Here is a 17,108-nt window from a genome sequence, read left to right as displayed (position 1 = left end):
GGCTTCCCCTGTGTTAATTGTATTATTGTTTTCTATTATTCAATCATTGTTTTGGTGCATGTCTCGTTTTCACTTCCCTCCCTGGTTTGATTGTGAATTGTGCCCTCCTGTGACTTGTTAGCTTTGTGTCTATTTAAGTTCTTTGCTTCCCTGACTCGGGTGCTGGTTCCTTGTGTTTCTGACTCTGCGTTTCTGTCTGTGAGTTCTGCTCTCCCCAAGTTCTGTTTTCATGTTTTTTTTTTGGTTTTTGAAAATTCTGCTGTTTTTGTTTCTGTAGTATTTTTGAGAGTTGCCCTGCATGGCCTTTTGGTTTCCTGGTTTTGTTCATTTTAAGTAAAATCTGTTTGAATTTACCTTTCGGAGTTTGTTTTTTTACTCTGCGTTTGGGTCCTACCTACCCGTTCCGTGACATACTGTGGCATTCAAATAATGCAGCATGAATGTGTGGCATAAAAAGTTGCAGGAACTTCGTAATGCTATCAAGTCATCATGGACCAATATCAACAAGAAATGTTTCCAGGGCTTTGTTGAATACATGCGTTAATTCAGCCAGTTCTGGAGGCAAATGGGAGTCCTATCTTTACTTGGTAGACCTACCTAATAAAGTGGCCGGGGAGGATGTGTGTGAGTGTTACTCAGCATAACTTTTATGAATTCATTTCTAGGTGACTAAGTTCAAGGACTTTTCAAGTTCAAGCCCAGTCTCATTAGTAACACAAGCAGTAACACCTGTTTCTACTAATCAAGGTGCTTATCAAAGTCTAGTGGTTGATTAGTAGAATCAAGTGTGTTACTGCTTGGTTGAAACAAAAGCTGACTCCCACACTGGCCCTTCTGGATAAGAATGGGGACCCCTGGGGACATGAAAGCACCTAATCAAGAAAAATGTACAGCTTGTTAATTCTTGGATTGCAATTGTGGTTGGAATGAAAAACCAGCATACACAGTCGTCCTCCAGGAGCAAGTTTGAGAACCACTGGCTTCGATGTTTACTAAATGTTTATATATGGTATAATGTTTGGATGTGAAAAGTTGTATTTTTTGACACATTTGAATATGGACATTATGGATCTTCATTTCACTACTATCAACTGATAGTTAACCACATTTAACATACAACACAGAAAAATAATTTCAACAAAACTTGAGGAAAAAGTAAATACCCAAGCTTCAATAGCAAGTGTTGCCTGCTTTGGCTGAAAAACAACTTAATATAGGCTAATTAACTGTATCAGTCTCTTACTCAACTGGGAGGGGTTTTTTTTACCCACGTTTTCTTTCATAACTGCTTCAATAGTATGACGTTTGAGGGATTTTTTGCATGTTCAGCCCAAATCAAGCATTTAAATAGGATTAAGATCCAGGCTTTGACTTGGTCATTCCATAACCCTCCTTTTATTTTTAAGCTGTTCTGTTTTGTATTTAAGTGTTTTGTATCATTTTCCTGTTGAAAGATCCAGTTTTGGTTCAGCTTCAGTTTTTTGATAGGTTATCCATCAAAATGATTGACTTCACAATTCTTGGAAATATCTCTAACCCCTTCCAGACTCATGGACGTTGTCATGAACCAGCTCAAAGTTCATACAAAATAAGGGAGACCACACAAGAAATCAGGAATTAAAGTAAACAGGTTTATTTAAGTAATAGTAAACCAAAAAAAACACCAGCAAACAAAACCCTGTTAGCAGGGGGGGAGAGAGAGAACTGTCATTCACTCCTCTTATATAGCAATCAGGAGGAGTTAATTCAGGTGTGGCTCCTCCTCCTGACACACCTCCTACACAGGAACAGGAAAAACAGGCAAAACACACACAAGCAGAGTGGGAGGGGTCATCACAACATGAATAATCTTTCTTGTGAAGATCTCATGATGTTTTACCACAACCCTGTATGGATAATACCAATGGATAATACCAAATCAGAACAGGATTCTGAACTTTATTCAAGGCTCCAAGATTCTCTAATGATTTCTAATCATATGCATCTTGTTTTACATATGCCTTTTCATGGGATGGTAAAGGTTGGCCGTTACTTTTCTGCAGAAGGATATTGCATTTTATATAATACAATAATTTTATATAAATGATTGCAACATGAAACATTTTACAGAGGTTTTTTTTTTTTACATTCTTTATTTGTCAATATTATTAAAATGAAGACCTTACGGGGTCTAACAAACAAGACCTCATAAGGGGTACACTTCTCACAGAACTGTAAATACTGTCTGAATAAAATGCTTACATGAGGACGAGAATATTCTTTTATACTTGTTCCAGTATTTCAGATTATTGCAGATACCAATATTTTCAGTCCATTTGTCTTTCAAATATAAATACTGTCATCTGCTGAGGTGAGTGTTTGTATATTTTAGACACAAGAGTTTTGTTCCTGTTATTTCTGAGAGATAAGGAGGGAAATGTTTGTTTTCCTCTTATTGCACAAATTAGTTGAAAGTACTGGTGCCATTTTTTAAAAAATATTCAAAAATCATAATTCCACACAAAAATACATAACAAAAACGCAAACATAATATTTTTGAAATAATATTTAAGATTTATAATATTTAATATTTCATTGTGCAATTCAAACAAAAATGGTCAGTTCTGTGAAAGATCTACATCTGCACTTCTCTTCAGCAGTCCTAAAATTAATTGCATTCTATGAAATAATCTTTTTTGTTTCGTTTTCCCTCCATTTTATATAACAATGAAGACCCTGCACTGAAGACAAAAACAACTGAATTTAAATCATGTGAACCAGATAATATGAACCCCAGATACTGCGCTTCGTCCTGCCGATGATTGGCTGCTGATTGAAGTAGACTTACATTCACAGAATTGTCAGAGATGAAAAAAAAAATAGCCAGTCCCCTCTCTGCTCATATAGGTGGTGGTCCATGAGTGTAGTACAGTGTGGGGTGCAGATTTTGTACAAGGATTTTGGCAAGGGCATAGCTGTGGTCCTCCTGGGTTGGAGGCACCAAGCAAGCCAGGCCGAGGAGGACAAGGAAGAAGAACTGGAGGGGCAGGGCGGTCCACAGCACACGCCGGAGGAAGGCCTGCCAATACCACGCAGAGCAGGAGAGGGCAGAACTGACACCTCTGTGAGTCCTGAGCACAAAAACAAACCATGGGACAGTAAGCTGGGTGAACTAGAGAATGATTGCCTTCTCTCAATCAGGTCTCCGGCCCTGAATATGGTTATATATGGTTACCAGCACATGGAAGACTGTTAAACAGGGATTAACATTGTTTTTTAACAGCAATACCTAACAGTTGTATGTAGCTGTATTTTTCAAAATTCTGTGCATTTTGTCTACATGCCTTTTCAAATGTTTTTGTTTGAACTGCAATGTGTAACCTTGAGTTTGATCGTCAGCCTGAAAAGTGTGATCCCTTGTTGGTCGTTAGAGATTATGACTATATGCCTATTGAAAGACTAAGAAAGCTGGTAGCTGTTATATCAATGGTGTTAGAGGTGACTGGGTAGAGCAGGGTACCTGGGTTGTTGAGTACTGACTGTGGGTTCAGGCTGTGTTGAGCTGCCTTTACACTGTGGCTGTGTGCAAAGATGGAGAATGTTCAGTCCAAACAAATTCAGTCCAGACAAAAGCTAACAGCAAGGGAAACACAAAAACAAAGAACAATTGACAGAGCCAGTGCTGATTCTGTCAGCAGGGGGGCTTACTGACCTCCCAGCCACCTCCAATGTCTGGAGCACATTCCAGCTCCCCGATGACCCTGGTAAATTCCTTCAGGAGCCACTCAAGTCGGCCTCTGAAGTGGTGCTCCTTCTCCTCTGCCTCCAGGCAGTCCCCTGATTCTGTTTTGGTTAGCGGCCGGCAGGACGGGTCTCCTGGCAATTTAGCCATCAGTCGTAACTCCGTCAGCTCTGCATGGATTTTCTGCAGACCACAGAAAACAACCAGAAGCTCAGCAGAAGCTCAGCTATGCTCAGCTTTTCGAGTGTCTTGGTCAGTAAACTTGCTACAAGAACAGGCTGGGCCTGGTAGTTGCAGGTTCCAGCTTAAGTCATTTTATTACTGGACAATGACAGTCTTGGGACACAGTTGGTATCATCCTGCCAAGCAAATCATGGTGTCACAGAATAAACCCATGCTAGAATATATTTATTGTGTTCTTTTTCATTTTATTCAACTCAATTTTGTTTGCATAGTGCTTTTTAGAGAAAGACACTGTCACAAAGACACTTTTCTACCGAAAAACTGTAAATACAACAATTGGACTTGGTTGAACCTGAGTCTCCAGAAACCATTGAGATAAGAAAACTTCCCAATAGGAAGAATAAGCATTCAACAGTGTCAGGTTTTATTATAATGAATTTATTATCTTTGGAATGTCTGGCCTGTGCTGTGAAGCCGTTTTGGCTACAGGCCATACAGAGATGAAGTTTGTTTCTATTTCGTAATTACTCCCATAGAGTTATGTTTCAATATATTGGATCACTCCATTATGGTATTTGGCAGGATATGCTCTGAGGTAGAATTTCTTGATTAGTCCAGTGTACAGGTAAGCCTCCTTAAATAGCTATGGTAGCATTACTACTTCCTATTTGCTTTCTCAGCACATTCAGTATCTTTGGAGCTCTGTGTTTCTCTGTGCAGATGTATACTCGCAGCTATTCAATAGCCCAGAGCAGCTAGCTATCCAGCCTCTTCCTTCAGTGCTCTGCTGTTACTCCACTTTTTTGGCTTGTGCTACTTTATTTGGAGTTTGTCATTGCTACTTCTATTGCTATTTGGACAACAACACCCTGTGGCTAAGGAGGGTGGATCCTATCAGCCTTCCTGATAGGTCTGTGGTTGGTGTTGGCTGCTTCTCCCAGTCTGAAGGACAAACTGGCAGAGGCTGGTGGAGCCTCCGTGGGCCCAGAGAACAGATTTGAGGGATACAGGCTCTTATTCCATCTGTGGCCACCAAAATACTGAGTCATTCAAGTTACCACCATGGCTGAAAGCATGAGAGAAAGGCCCTGAGATCATAAATAGCTTCCCTTCTCTCCATGAGTGCTGTGAGGAGAGTAGGGCCACAAGAATGGCTAAGTGGGTTCTACTCCAGGATAGTCTAATCCTCAACCTCCATGGCCTGAACCATTTTCTAAAAGAGTTATCATTCAAAATCCTCTCCCCGGTTTGGGAGTTGTAGGTCCCCAAACTGGTCTCTGAGAGACTTATATTTATATGTTCCAGTTTACTCTTTACACAGAAAGTATCTGAGGTTTGTTTGAAGGGGAGGCCTACGAGTTCATAGTTCTGCCGTTTGGGCTCTCCCTGGCTAAAAGCCGATGAACACAGTTCTGGAACCTCTGACTTTGCTAGGAGTTTACGTGTTAAATTACCTGGATGATTGGCAAATTTGTAGTTAGGACATTGCTCAGTCCTGTTTAGTACAGACAGTCTTGCAGTTCTTGCTGTCTTTGCTTGATAGGGGCCTGGGAGTTCCCACAGTGAAGGTATACCTCGCTGCTATCGTGGTGTGCCATGGGTGCAGAGAGACCATTAGGCAGTCACCCACTGATCTCCAAGTTCATAAAGGGAGTGAGACATTTGCATCCCACAAAAACTTCCTCAGAGCCCAGCTAGGGTCTTGATATTATTCTAGCAGAACCTTCTATACCTCCCTTTGAGTCGCTGAATTCAGTGTCACTCAAACACCTTTCTATGAAAGTTGTAATTTCATTGGCTATTACACAAAGAAAGAGAGTGAGCTCCACACTCTTTCTATGAGCCCTGAATGTTTGTGGCTTGACCCAGACAGGTTGAGATATACCCTGCAACTTCTGAGAGATATGTGAACCAACCTTGGCTTTTATCCTCCTACTCCCCCTCCTAGTGTTCTGTGCCCAGTTAGGGCATTGAGCACGTATGCCACTCGGACACAGGTAATCTGAAATACTGACCAGCTTTTTGTTTGTAATGGGGAGGGGGGTTTTGGGTCAACAGCTGACGAACAAAGGCTCTCACATTGGATTGGCCTTTGAAACAACATACAGATCAGCTAAGTATCCTTTGTCATCTGCTGTAGTAGCACATTCTAAAATGGGTGTTGCCACCTCAAGGGCCATGTTTAGAGGTGTCCCCCTTTTGTTCCTCTGCCAATTGGGTGTTATCTAGACCTGTACTAGGTACTATAGGGTTACCAACTGTGCTGGGGGTTGCACCTACCACTCAGAGAGTGGAGGACATATCCCAGCAGTGACTGCCTTGAAGTAAGCCTTTTGCTCTTCCTGTGGCTTAGGGTTTTCTCAACTGGCTGATGCCTAGATCACAAATTGATCTGGTATTGTGATACCATAATAGCGTGATCCAATACAGTGAAACATAAAGAAGATCACTGCTGTAACTGTGCTGTAAGGTGCCTCGAAAAGAGACAAGGAAGTAGTTGTGCTACCACGGTTATTTAAGGAGGTTGGCTGCAGCCATAGCACTACCGGTATCTCTTATCTGTCGGAACTATCTCTCCTGTAGTATTGTATGGAAAGTATACTGTAGTACTAATAAACTGGAAAGTGAGTATAGTAGTGGAATTCAAATGCAGCACCCTTTACATGGTTATGGGTAGCACAGCAGTGACTTGAGTCACTAATGATGATTCCAAAATGACTGATCGAAGCAAAGATGAGGACTTTTTTGAGCTCTGCCGAATCTATATCACCTTGAACCTCCTGATGTGTAGCTCAGTGGTCTGGGGATTAGCTCTGACGTCCCACCCCCGAAGTTGGTCCAGCTCTGCCTCTGCCAGGCCAAGTCCCACCCATAATCTCTGTAGGTCATGAGAGTTCAGCTGTTGCCCCTGATGCAGGTCATGTTTCATGCAGAGCTCCTCAATTGACACCTGCTCTGGGGTCAGCTCCCAATGCTCGATCAAGTCTACATGACAACACAGCAATGTACATGTCTGAGCACCCCTACAGCATGGTCAAGTACTCAAGTAATAACACCTGCTGCTTGGCATGGTCACACCCACACACACGTGATCACATTTCCAGCACAGTTGCATATACTGACATGGTCAGAAATGTACTTGATCACACCAGTCTTGTGGATTGGTCTGGTCACATACATAATTGCTTGTATTTCAGATATGGTTACATAGACCGATGTGGGCATATTCATGTATTTCTCTGTCACAAAATGATGTTTTACAGAAAAACAGGAAATATGAACATTTGGTAAGAACCCTGCAAAAACAGCATGCAGTTGCAAGAAAAATCTCAAACAATAGGGAATTTTAATTATATTTAATTTATTTCATTTGGAATGTTAGATCTGACCTAAACCGTGATCACGTGTCTGATATGGTTACATGAACCAACATGGACATATTCACATTCTTATTACTGTCCATAAAATTTAGATTTGAAGATGTCGTTGACATGTTGGCTAAATTAAGAGAACTGCACCATAATAATGACAAAAGCAAAGAAAAACATTTAGTCAGCCTCTGTATCTACAGTATGCTACTTGTGGCTTCCTGCAGAATGTGGAGTAAAGAAGATCTACTCACCCGTGGTTCCTGACTCTGTACTAGTGGGGTAAACAAAATCAGACCAATCTGTTAAGTAGAGGTGACTGGTATGAAGGAACTTTTGCGGCTGCTGAACATACGTGTCCAGTGAGCCAACATAACCTGCAGAAAATAAAGTTTAAAAAAGGGTTTCTGTGAGAAAGGTCATAGAATAGTGTTTCTGTGGTAGAATGAACAGTGTTTTTTAGCACAATGAACAGTGGTAAATGGACTGCATTTATATAGCGCTTTTATCCAAAGCGCTTTTACAATTGATGCCTCTCATTCACCAGAACAGTTATGGGTTAGATGTCTTGCTCAAGGACACTTTGACACGTCCAGGGCGGGGTCTGAACCGGCAACCCTCCGACTGCCAGACAATCGGTCTTACGTCCTGAGCGATGTTGCCCTGCCAGTGCTTTTGTAGCAGCATGAACAGTGTTCTGTAGCTGGATGAATAATGTTTCTGTTGCAGGATGAACAGTCTTTATGTATTTGGATGAATAGTGTTTCTATGGCAGGATGATCAGTGTTTTTTTATGGCAGGATGAATAGTATTTCTGTTGCAGGATGAACAGTGTTTATGTATTTGGATGAATAGTGTTTCTATGGCAGGATGATCAGTGTTTTTGCAGCAGGATGAACAGTGTTTCTGTGGAAAGTGTGTAGTGGCCAGTCCCAGGAGAACCCCGTGGGCAGAAGAGTAAGTGGGCTGACCTGAGTGAAAAGCAGAGATGTGTGACAGGTCATATTCATGGTCCCACTCCAGGGGAATGGAGTCCGCGCTGGCAGGACTTCCTCGTCCCGAATCCTCACCCTGCATGTGCAATACTGCGGAGGAAGGGGGCGAAGCCAGGCGACTGTCACTGACACATCCATTCCAAAGAAACTCGGCCAGCTCTTCTGACTCCTCCGGGTCAGAAAGGCCATGCTCATCCACTGCAAACTGGTGACCAGAGGGGGGTGCTCATGAGCTTCTTACACTGGCCTGAATTCAACATTTGTCCTTAACTTTACCTCAATCAATCAATCAGTCAATCAAATTTTATTTATATAGCGTATTTCACAGCAATTGTCACAATACGCTTCACAGACAACCCTAAACTAGGCCTCCACAGGAGCAAGCCTAAAGCAAGAGTGGCAACAGTACCTCACAGTTAAATATACGTGTTTGTGTCTTTCTCGGCAAACACAGTTTCAGTGTTTGGTAATCAGAAAAATTCACTTGCAGACATTTCACTTGAGGAAATGTCTGCATGTAAAAGGGTGAGAGTGCAAGCATGAGCCAAATAAAAACATCTGATACAGCATTTGAGAGTGAGTGTGATTTACCGGCAGACGAATGAGCTTCTCCTGGTAACAATCCACACAGCTAAACACTTCCTTGCAGTATCTGTGCAGCTCAGCACACTCTTCCTCAATAACAGTGGCATCAAGGGGCTCACTCCTCTGAATCAGGAGCTCTCCCTGGTGGATGGTATCCTCAATCTTGCCTGCATTCAGAGAGATCTCTTCCTGCAATACCTAACAAAGCATATGAGGAAAAGGATTTAATGGGGGTGGGAAATACGAGGAGTCTTAATACAGCATTCTATAAACACTGCATAGATAGACGAGACAAATGGCATTCAGAATCAATGGATATTATTATATTAACCACTTTGGCAGCCTCATAAATAGTACATCTATATAGCGGTACATATTAGCAGATGTATGTTCAGGACAACACATGGGATTGAGTAAGTGATGAGAAACTGACATTTTTGGAAATTTTACAAGTGACGTGTACATATTTTAAGAAGCTATCAACTTTCCTTTATATTCTTATTTATCTTCCCAACGTATCACTTGGTGGTGATCTGTTATCAAGGAAGAAATATAGACAGATGTATATTCAGTGAAGCTATATTTATTTATTGCACAACAGAACCTTGTCAGGCTCATAGTGCCATAAGCTGACAAGTGAGGCTACTGGATAAGTATAATACACATATTCTGCATTGTATGTCCCACCTGGAACAGGGTAAATTTATCCTCTGGGTCACACTCGGAAAAATGTTCAATGTTGGTCAGCTGCAGGTCAATGGTGGTCACCCATATTAGGACTGCATCTCTGGCTGATTCAAACGCCTCCCTCACTCCTATGAACTCCTGCAAGACACAGAAGTTAGGACTTGGGGTTTAGCCCACGCCTTAAGATGAAGAAAAAGTGAACATGAGTGGACGTGAGATCAAACAAAAGCAGGAAATTCAGGCTAACGCCTCCTGGCTACTGAAAGAATGACCCTTTGTCTGGAATGTGGAATTGAAAAAACAGACACTGGCTTGGATGTGGTAGACAGGACATCAGAATTGCAAGCCAAGTGCGAAACAATGTGGAGCCCAAAGCAGAAATATTCTAATTTTAAGAATAAAGAGATTCCAAGTCAATCATGACCCATGGTCACTGAGAAGGGGCAATTGTGGATGAGCCAAGAGTTTACCAGCTGTATACCAGTTGCAATGTAAGATATTTACATTACATGTTTTGCATTTTTGAGATGTTCTTATCCAGAGCAATTTACACATCTTTTTTTACATAGTATCAATTTGTACAGCTGTAAAATGGTGAAGCAATTCATGTTAAGCGCCATCCTCAAGAGTACAATGGCAGTGCTGTTCCTAGGAGCTGAACTGTATTCATTAAAGTGTATTTGTCCACTCATTTAATTGAGAATCGCTGTCCTGTAGCACAGTATTGACAGTAACATCTAAAACAGTCTGTGGGTTGCAGGCAGGTGCATTGAAAGCAAACACACACTTCAGATGTAATGTTTCATGGAGGCACAGTTAGAGAGTAACAACTGAAGTAAAAAAAACTGGGGAAAGGGGTGTTCTCATTACACCTTTCTGAAGCATTAACCACAGAAATATTCTGTACCCACTAAAGAAATGCACCCCCCTGGTGAAGCTAATAAAAGAACTACCTCTGTCAAGTGCACAGATCTTTATTAAAAGCTAATTTCTGCATGAAAAAAACAAAAAAGTATACACAAATTAAAAGAACACGTCTGTATTAAAAGCCATATACATGTCTTGATTTAAACTGTAGATGGACATGGAACATGGGTGCTCCTCTGCTGATTGGTACCTTGAGTCTATGCAGACCAGAGGCTACCATATCATTCAAAGCTTCCCAGCGTTGTTTCCCATCATGCACCATGTCCCGGAGCTGGCATGAGTCATCTGTGCGGTCCTCTCGCTCTAGATGCTGGTACTGTCTGATGATTATGTCCAGCTGGGTCACGTTCCCCTGCACCTGCTGTTCCAGGGCCTGTTACATACGCACACATGCACACATACACATAGTCCAACACAGCTTCATATCAACCTGAGTTAGTTAATTTTTCTGAACTGACACACTTTCTCGTATGTTTCACATGGAAAACATATTCATAACAATTGTGAATAATATTATGTAACAATCAGTACTTCTTTAACAGGGCTGAATTTAATCTCCTCACAACTTGGTCACTCATCCTAATAGCAAAATTACAAAAACTGAGATTACAAAATTGAGATTACATGAGACATGTGGGAGGATCCAACTGCAAGTGGTAACTGACAATGCAATCCACTTGGCCCTGGTAATACCTTAAGCTTCTTAAGCTCCTGTTTGGCTGCAGTGTAGAGCAGCCCAGAGGAACTGGGCAAGGCAGCCATCTTCTCAGAGGCCTGAAGCCAGTCCTCAAAGCAGGAAAAGTCCTCCATGAACCTCTCCCACAAACTCCCAGTTTCCTTGATCCTGCAGGCACACAATCTTCTCATGAAGGTCCTGGCTAAACAGTGTCCCTTCTTTGTTCTTTTCCTCTCTAAAGCTTTTGTATTGGCTGTTTGCATGCTGTACGCTCATTCCGCTCATCACTGACATCACTACCTTGCCCTTGTTGTCTTTTTGCACTGTTAAAGCAGTAACTTTCTGTTTGTACATACATCATTTTTAAGATTGCATGTTACAGCACCTGAGTTGTATTTTTATTTATTTTGTTTTATTCTATCTTAATTAACTCCTTATACATTTTTCCTCTTCACCATTTTTCCACAGTGGAAAGCAGTTAAAAAACAGGCAGGGTTACAAACAGAGATGGGATCACAGTACAGAAAGTGCTATGGTGGGGAATCAAACCCTTAGCCACACAAGGGGGATTTGAATGTCGGTTGACAATTGGCCTTGCTACAGACTGTCACATGGTCTCCTTATTCAAGTTATTATACTGCACACGTAAATAACTTTTAAAATTTTTCTTGAAAATAATAACTTCTGTACAAGTCATAAATAAAATATGATCATTATGATAATCATGCGATGTCAAGATGGCATTTAAAAAAACAAGATGAAGGAGTTAGAGGGCTTACTTTCACTAATATTTTGAAATTTTGATTTCTCCAATCAGGTTTCATTCAATTGAAAATATTCCTGAATGCAAACCATCTCCTTAATCCCTATTTATGAAATACCCCTCTGGGTGATACAGTGAAAAGCTGCAGGGATTTAACACAGCTGCCAGAGCCTGCTTCTTACTGGTTTATTCTCTGTGCGGATGTCGCTTGAACAGTCCTCCATTGCTGCTCCAGGGTACGAGAGGCCTGCTGTATGGAGTCGAACTGGGTGTCAGTGTCACACACGTCACAGTCCTGCAGCATGGCCTCACAGAGACTCAGCACAGACTCCATGCCTGTGCTGTGCTCCTCGATGTCTCTCTGGATATCCTGTAAAAACGGATGGAAGGAGTCAGAGGTCAAGGTTCACAGACTCCATTGCTGGCACTGTGCCCCTCATTGACCTGCTGGAAATCCTGCTCAGGGGAAGGAGAAAGGTCAGGGGTCAGAGTCCCCATGCTTTTGCTGTGATCCTGCTGGGGATCCTCAGGGAGAGAGGGGTCTGAGTTCAGGGGTCACAGACACCATACCTGCATGGACATCCACAGATTCAACAGGCTGGACATATACAAAACTCCTACTGTGTTCTTTTTGTTCTCTCTGCTTTTCCAGGACGTTCTGGTATTAAATTATATATAATTGTGGTTTCAAGCCCATTGGATAGAAACATTATTATTATTATTATTATTATTATTATTTTCCTCCCACATTTTCACAATTTCTTGTGAGATAGTAAAAGATAGACTTGAACTCAGGCAGTCCAGTCGGGTTACTTGGAGGCTACATGCAATATAAACCCAATTGGCCTCTAGGTGGTGCAATAATTAAAGAACCAAATTTTTATACCTTTAATATTGTCTCATATCTATTATCTGTCCATCTGATGCTCTCCTATATTATATACTGTACATATACAGTACTTAAAGGCATACTATGCTGGATTTTTACCTTGAAAAAATTATAAAATAACCATGCTGAGGCATATCTCTGATACACTGGAAATTTTTTTACACTTTTGCCACATTCATGCTCCTTTACCTGTATTTGTTATTTTAAAATGTTACGGGAACGTTTCTGGAATGGCGCTATTTTCAGTGCCGGGGGTTGTTGCGGCTACAGAGCCTGTGGTTTGGGATAGGATTACCATAGAGGTTTTGTTACTAGCTAGTTACCTGCCCAGATAAAGTGAAGCAAATAAACAAGCTGGCAGGGCTCGTTCAAGAACTAGAGTTGCTTTTCCTCCGTGACACCAGCTAGCTATGTTAGGTGGGCGGGGTTGAGGATAGACAAGGAGACTGCATAATATGAGTTTAAGAAAATAAATTTGATTGTCCGATGGATCTCTAGAATCTCTATCTGCAATAGTCCCAATAGATATGCTGTATAAAAAGAGGGGAGAGGGTAGGGGTCACAGAATCCATGGGCTCATTCCAATTGCATATTTTCACTCCTTGCATCTCTTCCTCGTGTCCTTTCCTTGCACTTTAGTTCCACCCAACAGAGGACGCAAGTAAAGGACGCAAGGAAAATACAAGGACAAAAGAATCAAGGTCGCATGTATTAGGCAAATGGAGGCCCTTTCTCAGTCAAGCATCACCAGTTTGAAGCCATGTCAATTACAGATGTGACAGACGGGGGAGGTCGATCAATTATACAATGTCACGTGTTCCAAAAAAAAAAAAATGCTTCCACAAAGGAAGCAATTGCATATCCTCACTGAAGCATTCTCTGCGAGCCTCCTCACTCCTCCAAGAACAATTTAACAGATTGGAATGTCCTTAAAGATGGTGGACATTGACTGATTTCCAGGTCAGGCGAGGACTGAGGAGATGAGGATGGGTAAAATAAGAAACTGGAATGAAACCCATGTATGTGCTATGCTCCTATTCCTATGCTGTGCTCCTTAATGTCCCTCCATTAATCTTATACAAAATGAAAGGAGAGGTCAGAGGGCAAAGGACACAGGTCAAAAGTCACAAACACCACAGAGATTCTATATACAGACTAAATAGTCAGGTATTTGGCAAGAGCTATGTTACTATACTACTTTCACCATTTTAAAATTTCAGCATTAAGATGTGCATGTGTATATAAGGCTGGCGTGTATGTTTGTGTTGTATATGTGCATGTGTGTGATTGTGTATGTGTGCACATGCGTCCCACCTGTTGTTGGCTTAGCTTCCTCTGGATCTCCTGGGAGTCGCAGGTATGATAGGTGATGGGGTCAGACAGCTTGGTCTCAATATGGGCCAGCCAGGACTGGAGGCTGCTCATGTTCTTCTCCAGTTGCTCCACAGCAATCAGTGTTTTCTGCAGCCTCTTCACCCTATCAGAAGGTGGTATCTTTAACACATTCACCCTATCAGAAGGAGGCATTGTTAACACCTTCACCTTATCACAAGGAGGTATCATTGCTACAACACTCAATACTCCATATACCCTGTATTTATTTTATGAATTTGTATCTGTGATAAGAGATACATCATTCAATTCTATGTGTCCACAAACAGGTAAATGGTAAATGGTAAAGGTATTCATAAGTTCCAGATTATGTGGGGTTATCATTGTGGGGGTAAAAAAGTGCACTTCTGCATCAATCACCACCCATGCTCCCTCCCTATGGCCCCATAGAACGGAACACACTAGGGCCCTGTAAACTGTTTCCAGGCTAGGGAATTTTTTTACATGTAGTGATTGTGGAAAAAATCAAGGGGGATGAGAGTAAATGCATTGGGGAATCAAATGTAGGCAGGGTATTTTGAGGACTTTTTTGGCGGCATAATCACTGCTCCCAGACTTCACCTGGCCCCATTGAGGTTCAGCAAGTGCTGCCAGTGCTCACGAGTCCCCTCCGCATTGGGCTGGGTCTCGGAGGTCATGCCCTCCCGGCTGACCTGGGCCAAGCATGAGCCAACCCTCTCCAGCTTTCTCCTGTTTTCCAAAACCACCGTCATCTCCTCCTGGAAGTCCTGGTATAGGAAACGCAATGGGTGAGCAAGTCCTCTGCATGCCCTCACCTTCTCTAAAACTGTTTGTGCAGACAAAAAATAATGCTCTGATTTATTTGTAAGTCAAAGTGAGGTAAAAAATAAATTGATTTCATTCAGCCCATAGTCCAATGAGCATCCAAGCTATACATGTAGTTGGTGCAGAACCGAAAATACCATACAGATAAAAGACTGAAATAAAGTCAGCACTTTTACACTTACACTTTCACTGTACATTCGTGATATCTTTTTTCTTGCTCACAAAAGGACAAATAACAAAGATGTGCAGGGCGAAGGGAACGTTATTAAGCCTGATGGTATCTTTGGATACACTTTGTAAATAAGTCTATGTATTGTCTGAAAGAGTTTGGTTCTGAAAGAGTTTTGCTGGGTGTGATTGTAGCATGATGGTTAAGAAACAGGCCTCGTAACCGAAACAGGGGTTGCGGGTTTGATTCCCAGGTAGAGCACTGCTGTTGTACCCTTGAGCAAGGTATTTAATCTGCACTGCTTCAGTATATATCCAGCTGCATAAATGAAGCTGCATAAATGAAGCAAAAGCTGTGTACGTTGCTCTGCATAAGTGTGTCTGCTAAATGCCTGTAATGTAAAGAAGCAGCTCTGTGGCTGACAGGTATGTGAGGTCTTACATGCGATGTGAGCCTGGATTGCAGCTCCTACCTTGTGCAGTTTTTCAATCATTTCCTCTATGCTGATATCCCCCCACACCTCGCTCTCCATCTGGGTGACAATCACTCAGCTCAGTGTAGCCCAGGGTAAAACAGGGTGGAACAGCCCACTTGTTCAGTTACTCACTAGGAGCTTGCAAACAGAATAGAGAGGAGACGGGGAGGGCTGACTAACCACACACAGAAAAACAGAGAGGGAAAGATAGAGAGATAGGCACTCTGTGAAGCAGACAGAATCACACACATGCACAGACATACTAAGAAACATAAACACACAGAGAAACAAAAACCACAATGAGAAATGTGTGGAAGTTTAGCGAAACACAACAACAAAAAGGAAAATCTGGTGCAGAAATAAAAACTCACGGACACACACAAGGATGCATAAAAAGGCACTACCAACACTAAATTATATGCACAAACATCAAATAAATGTCATCTCACGACAGGTGTATTCAGACAAAAAGAAAGAATGTTCTAGATATAAGTTTATGGTATGACAGCAGCACTTCTTAAACAAAATAAATAGGTCAGTTACTAGAAGAGTGTCAACCCTGCATGACTCAATGACCCAGTTTTGTCTGAACACAACCTTACTATTTCGGCTGCTATATATTGTATAATTAACACATTTCATTGTTACTAATTACTTACTTAATATTAGTTTGACGAAAAATAGAGGATGTTGACTGCTTACCTGCACTAAGAGTTTTCTGCCATAAATTCAAGAGCTGCAGGCTTCCTGTGGTCTACTGGCTTCTGCAGCACACCGGATGCTGCACAAACGGGTTAGTTGACTTGCAGAAGGCCTCACTTTGCATAAAGGTTTCTGTTTACCTCAGCAGCACTTTGAATGCTTTGCTTGTCTTAAAGGGACTGTGCCAATGCTGGTGAATCACAGCACTACTGGAGTGATATATACTAGCTAGTGATGCATAGACAAAGCATCAGATTCCCAGCCTCTGGTGATGTCTATGGGCTGCATCGTATGCAAAAGATTTGCAACCGAGTACAAAATATGACCACTTCCTTAAAGATCTGAAATTGCTTGTTTTCTTGAATCTCTAAGTGAAAACAAGTTTTAAAAAAGAACATTAAATGCACAATTACTATTTATTTTCTGAATTAAATAAAACCATAAATGTGGCATGTGCAAAGGTTTGGGCATCCTTCCTGTTGATCCATGAATACTTTTGCTTTCTTCTTCTTAAAAATGGTCTTAAAACTTGATTGACATGTTCAGCCTTAAATTAACGCAGGTAACAGTTCCAGAGTAATAAATACTCTGACCCTTTTAAATTCCCAGTGTTATGCTTACTCTCAACAACCATGGGCTCTACTAAGCAGCTGACTGAGGACTTGAAAATGAAGATATCTGACTCTTACAAAGCAGTGGAGGCTATAAGAAGATAAACTATATGACCAAAAATATCTGGACACCCCTTGGTCTGGGGCTGTTTTTCATGGTTAGGGCTAGGCCCCTTAGT

The 17,108-nt window shown here is 41.6% G+C and overlaps 1 protein-coding gene across 4 annotated transcripts; it reads right to left on the bottom strand.

Moving 5' to 3' along the window:
• Positions 1-2,128: 2,128 nt before the first annotated feature.
• On the bottom strand, positions 2,129-16,546 carry LOC118214993 (nesprin-1-like). 4 transcript variants are annotated; one of them, XM_035395318.1, is made up of 15 exons: positions 16,319-16,546; positions 15,614-15,878; positions 14,748-14,914; positions 14,109-14,271; positions 12,088-12,275; positions 11,160-11,310; positions 10,657-10,839; positions 9,540-9,677; positions 8,859-9,050; positions 8,244-8,472; positions 7,527-7,649; positions 6,675-6,889; positions 3,692-3,904; positions 3,500-3,558; positions 2,129-3,110 (listed from the first exon to the last, which is right to left on the bottom strand). In XM_035395318.1, exons 2-15 carry the CDS (start codon positions 15,671-15,673, stop codon positions 2,879-2,881), a joined length of 2,313 nt encoding a protein of 770 aa, XP_035251209.1. In that variant the 5' UTR covers positions 15,674-15,878; positions 16,319-16,546; the 3' UTR covers positions 2,129-2,878. The 4 variants fall into 4 exon arrangements, with proteins under 4 accessions (XP_035251209.1, XP_035251216.1, XP_035251225.1 ...); XM_035395325.1 differs by having other exon boundaries at positions 15,614-15,791; XM_035395334.1 differs by having other exon boundaries at positions 15,614-15,754.
• Between the last annotated feature and the right edge of the window lie 562 nt (positions 16,547-17,108).

The sequence above is a fragment of the Anguilla anguilla genome, chromosome 1 (assembly GCF_013347855.1).
Source record: "Anguilla anguilla isolate fAngAng1 chromosome 1, fAngAng1.pri, whole genome shotgun sequence".
In the NCBI taxonomy this organism is placed as follows: domain Eukaryota; kingdom Metazoa; phylum Chordata; class Actinopteri; order Anguilliformes; family Anguillidae; genus Anguilla; species Anguilla anguilla.
This window is presented reverse-complemented; position numbering and strand designations above follow the sequence as displayed.

Excerpts from the sequence above, each read along its gene's own strand:
- LOC118214993 (XM_035395318.1), bottom strand. The coding sequence starts at position 15,673 with ATGGAGAGCGAGGTGTGGGGGGATATCAGCATAGAGGAAATGATTGAA. Across the intron at positions 12,276-14,108 it reads GGAAGCTAAGCCAACAACAG|GATATCCAGAGAGACATCGA; the intron begins GTGGGACGCATG and ends CCGTTTTTACAG. Across the intron at positions 11,311-12,087 it reads TCCGCACAGAGAATAAACCA|GATCAAGGAAACTGGGAGTT; the intron begins GTAAGAAGCAGG and ends GTGTGCCTGCAG.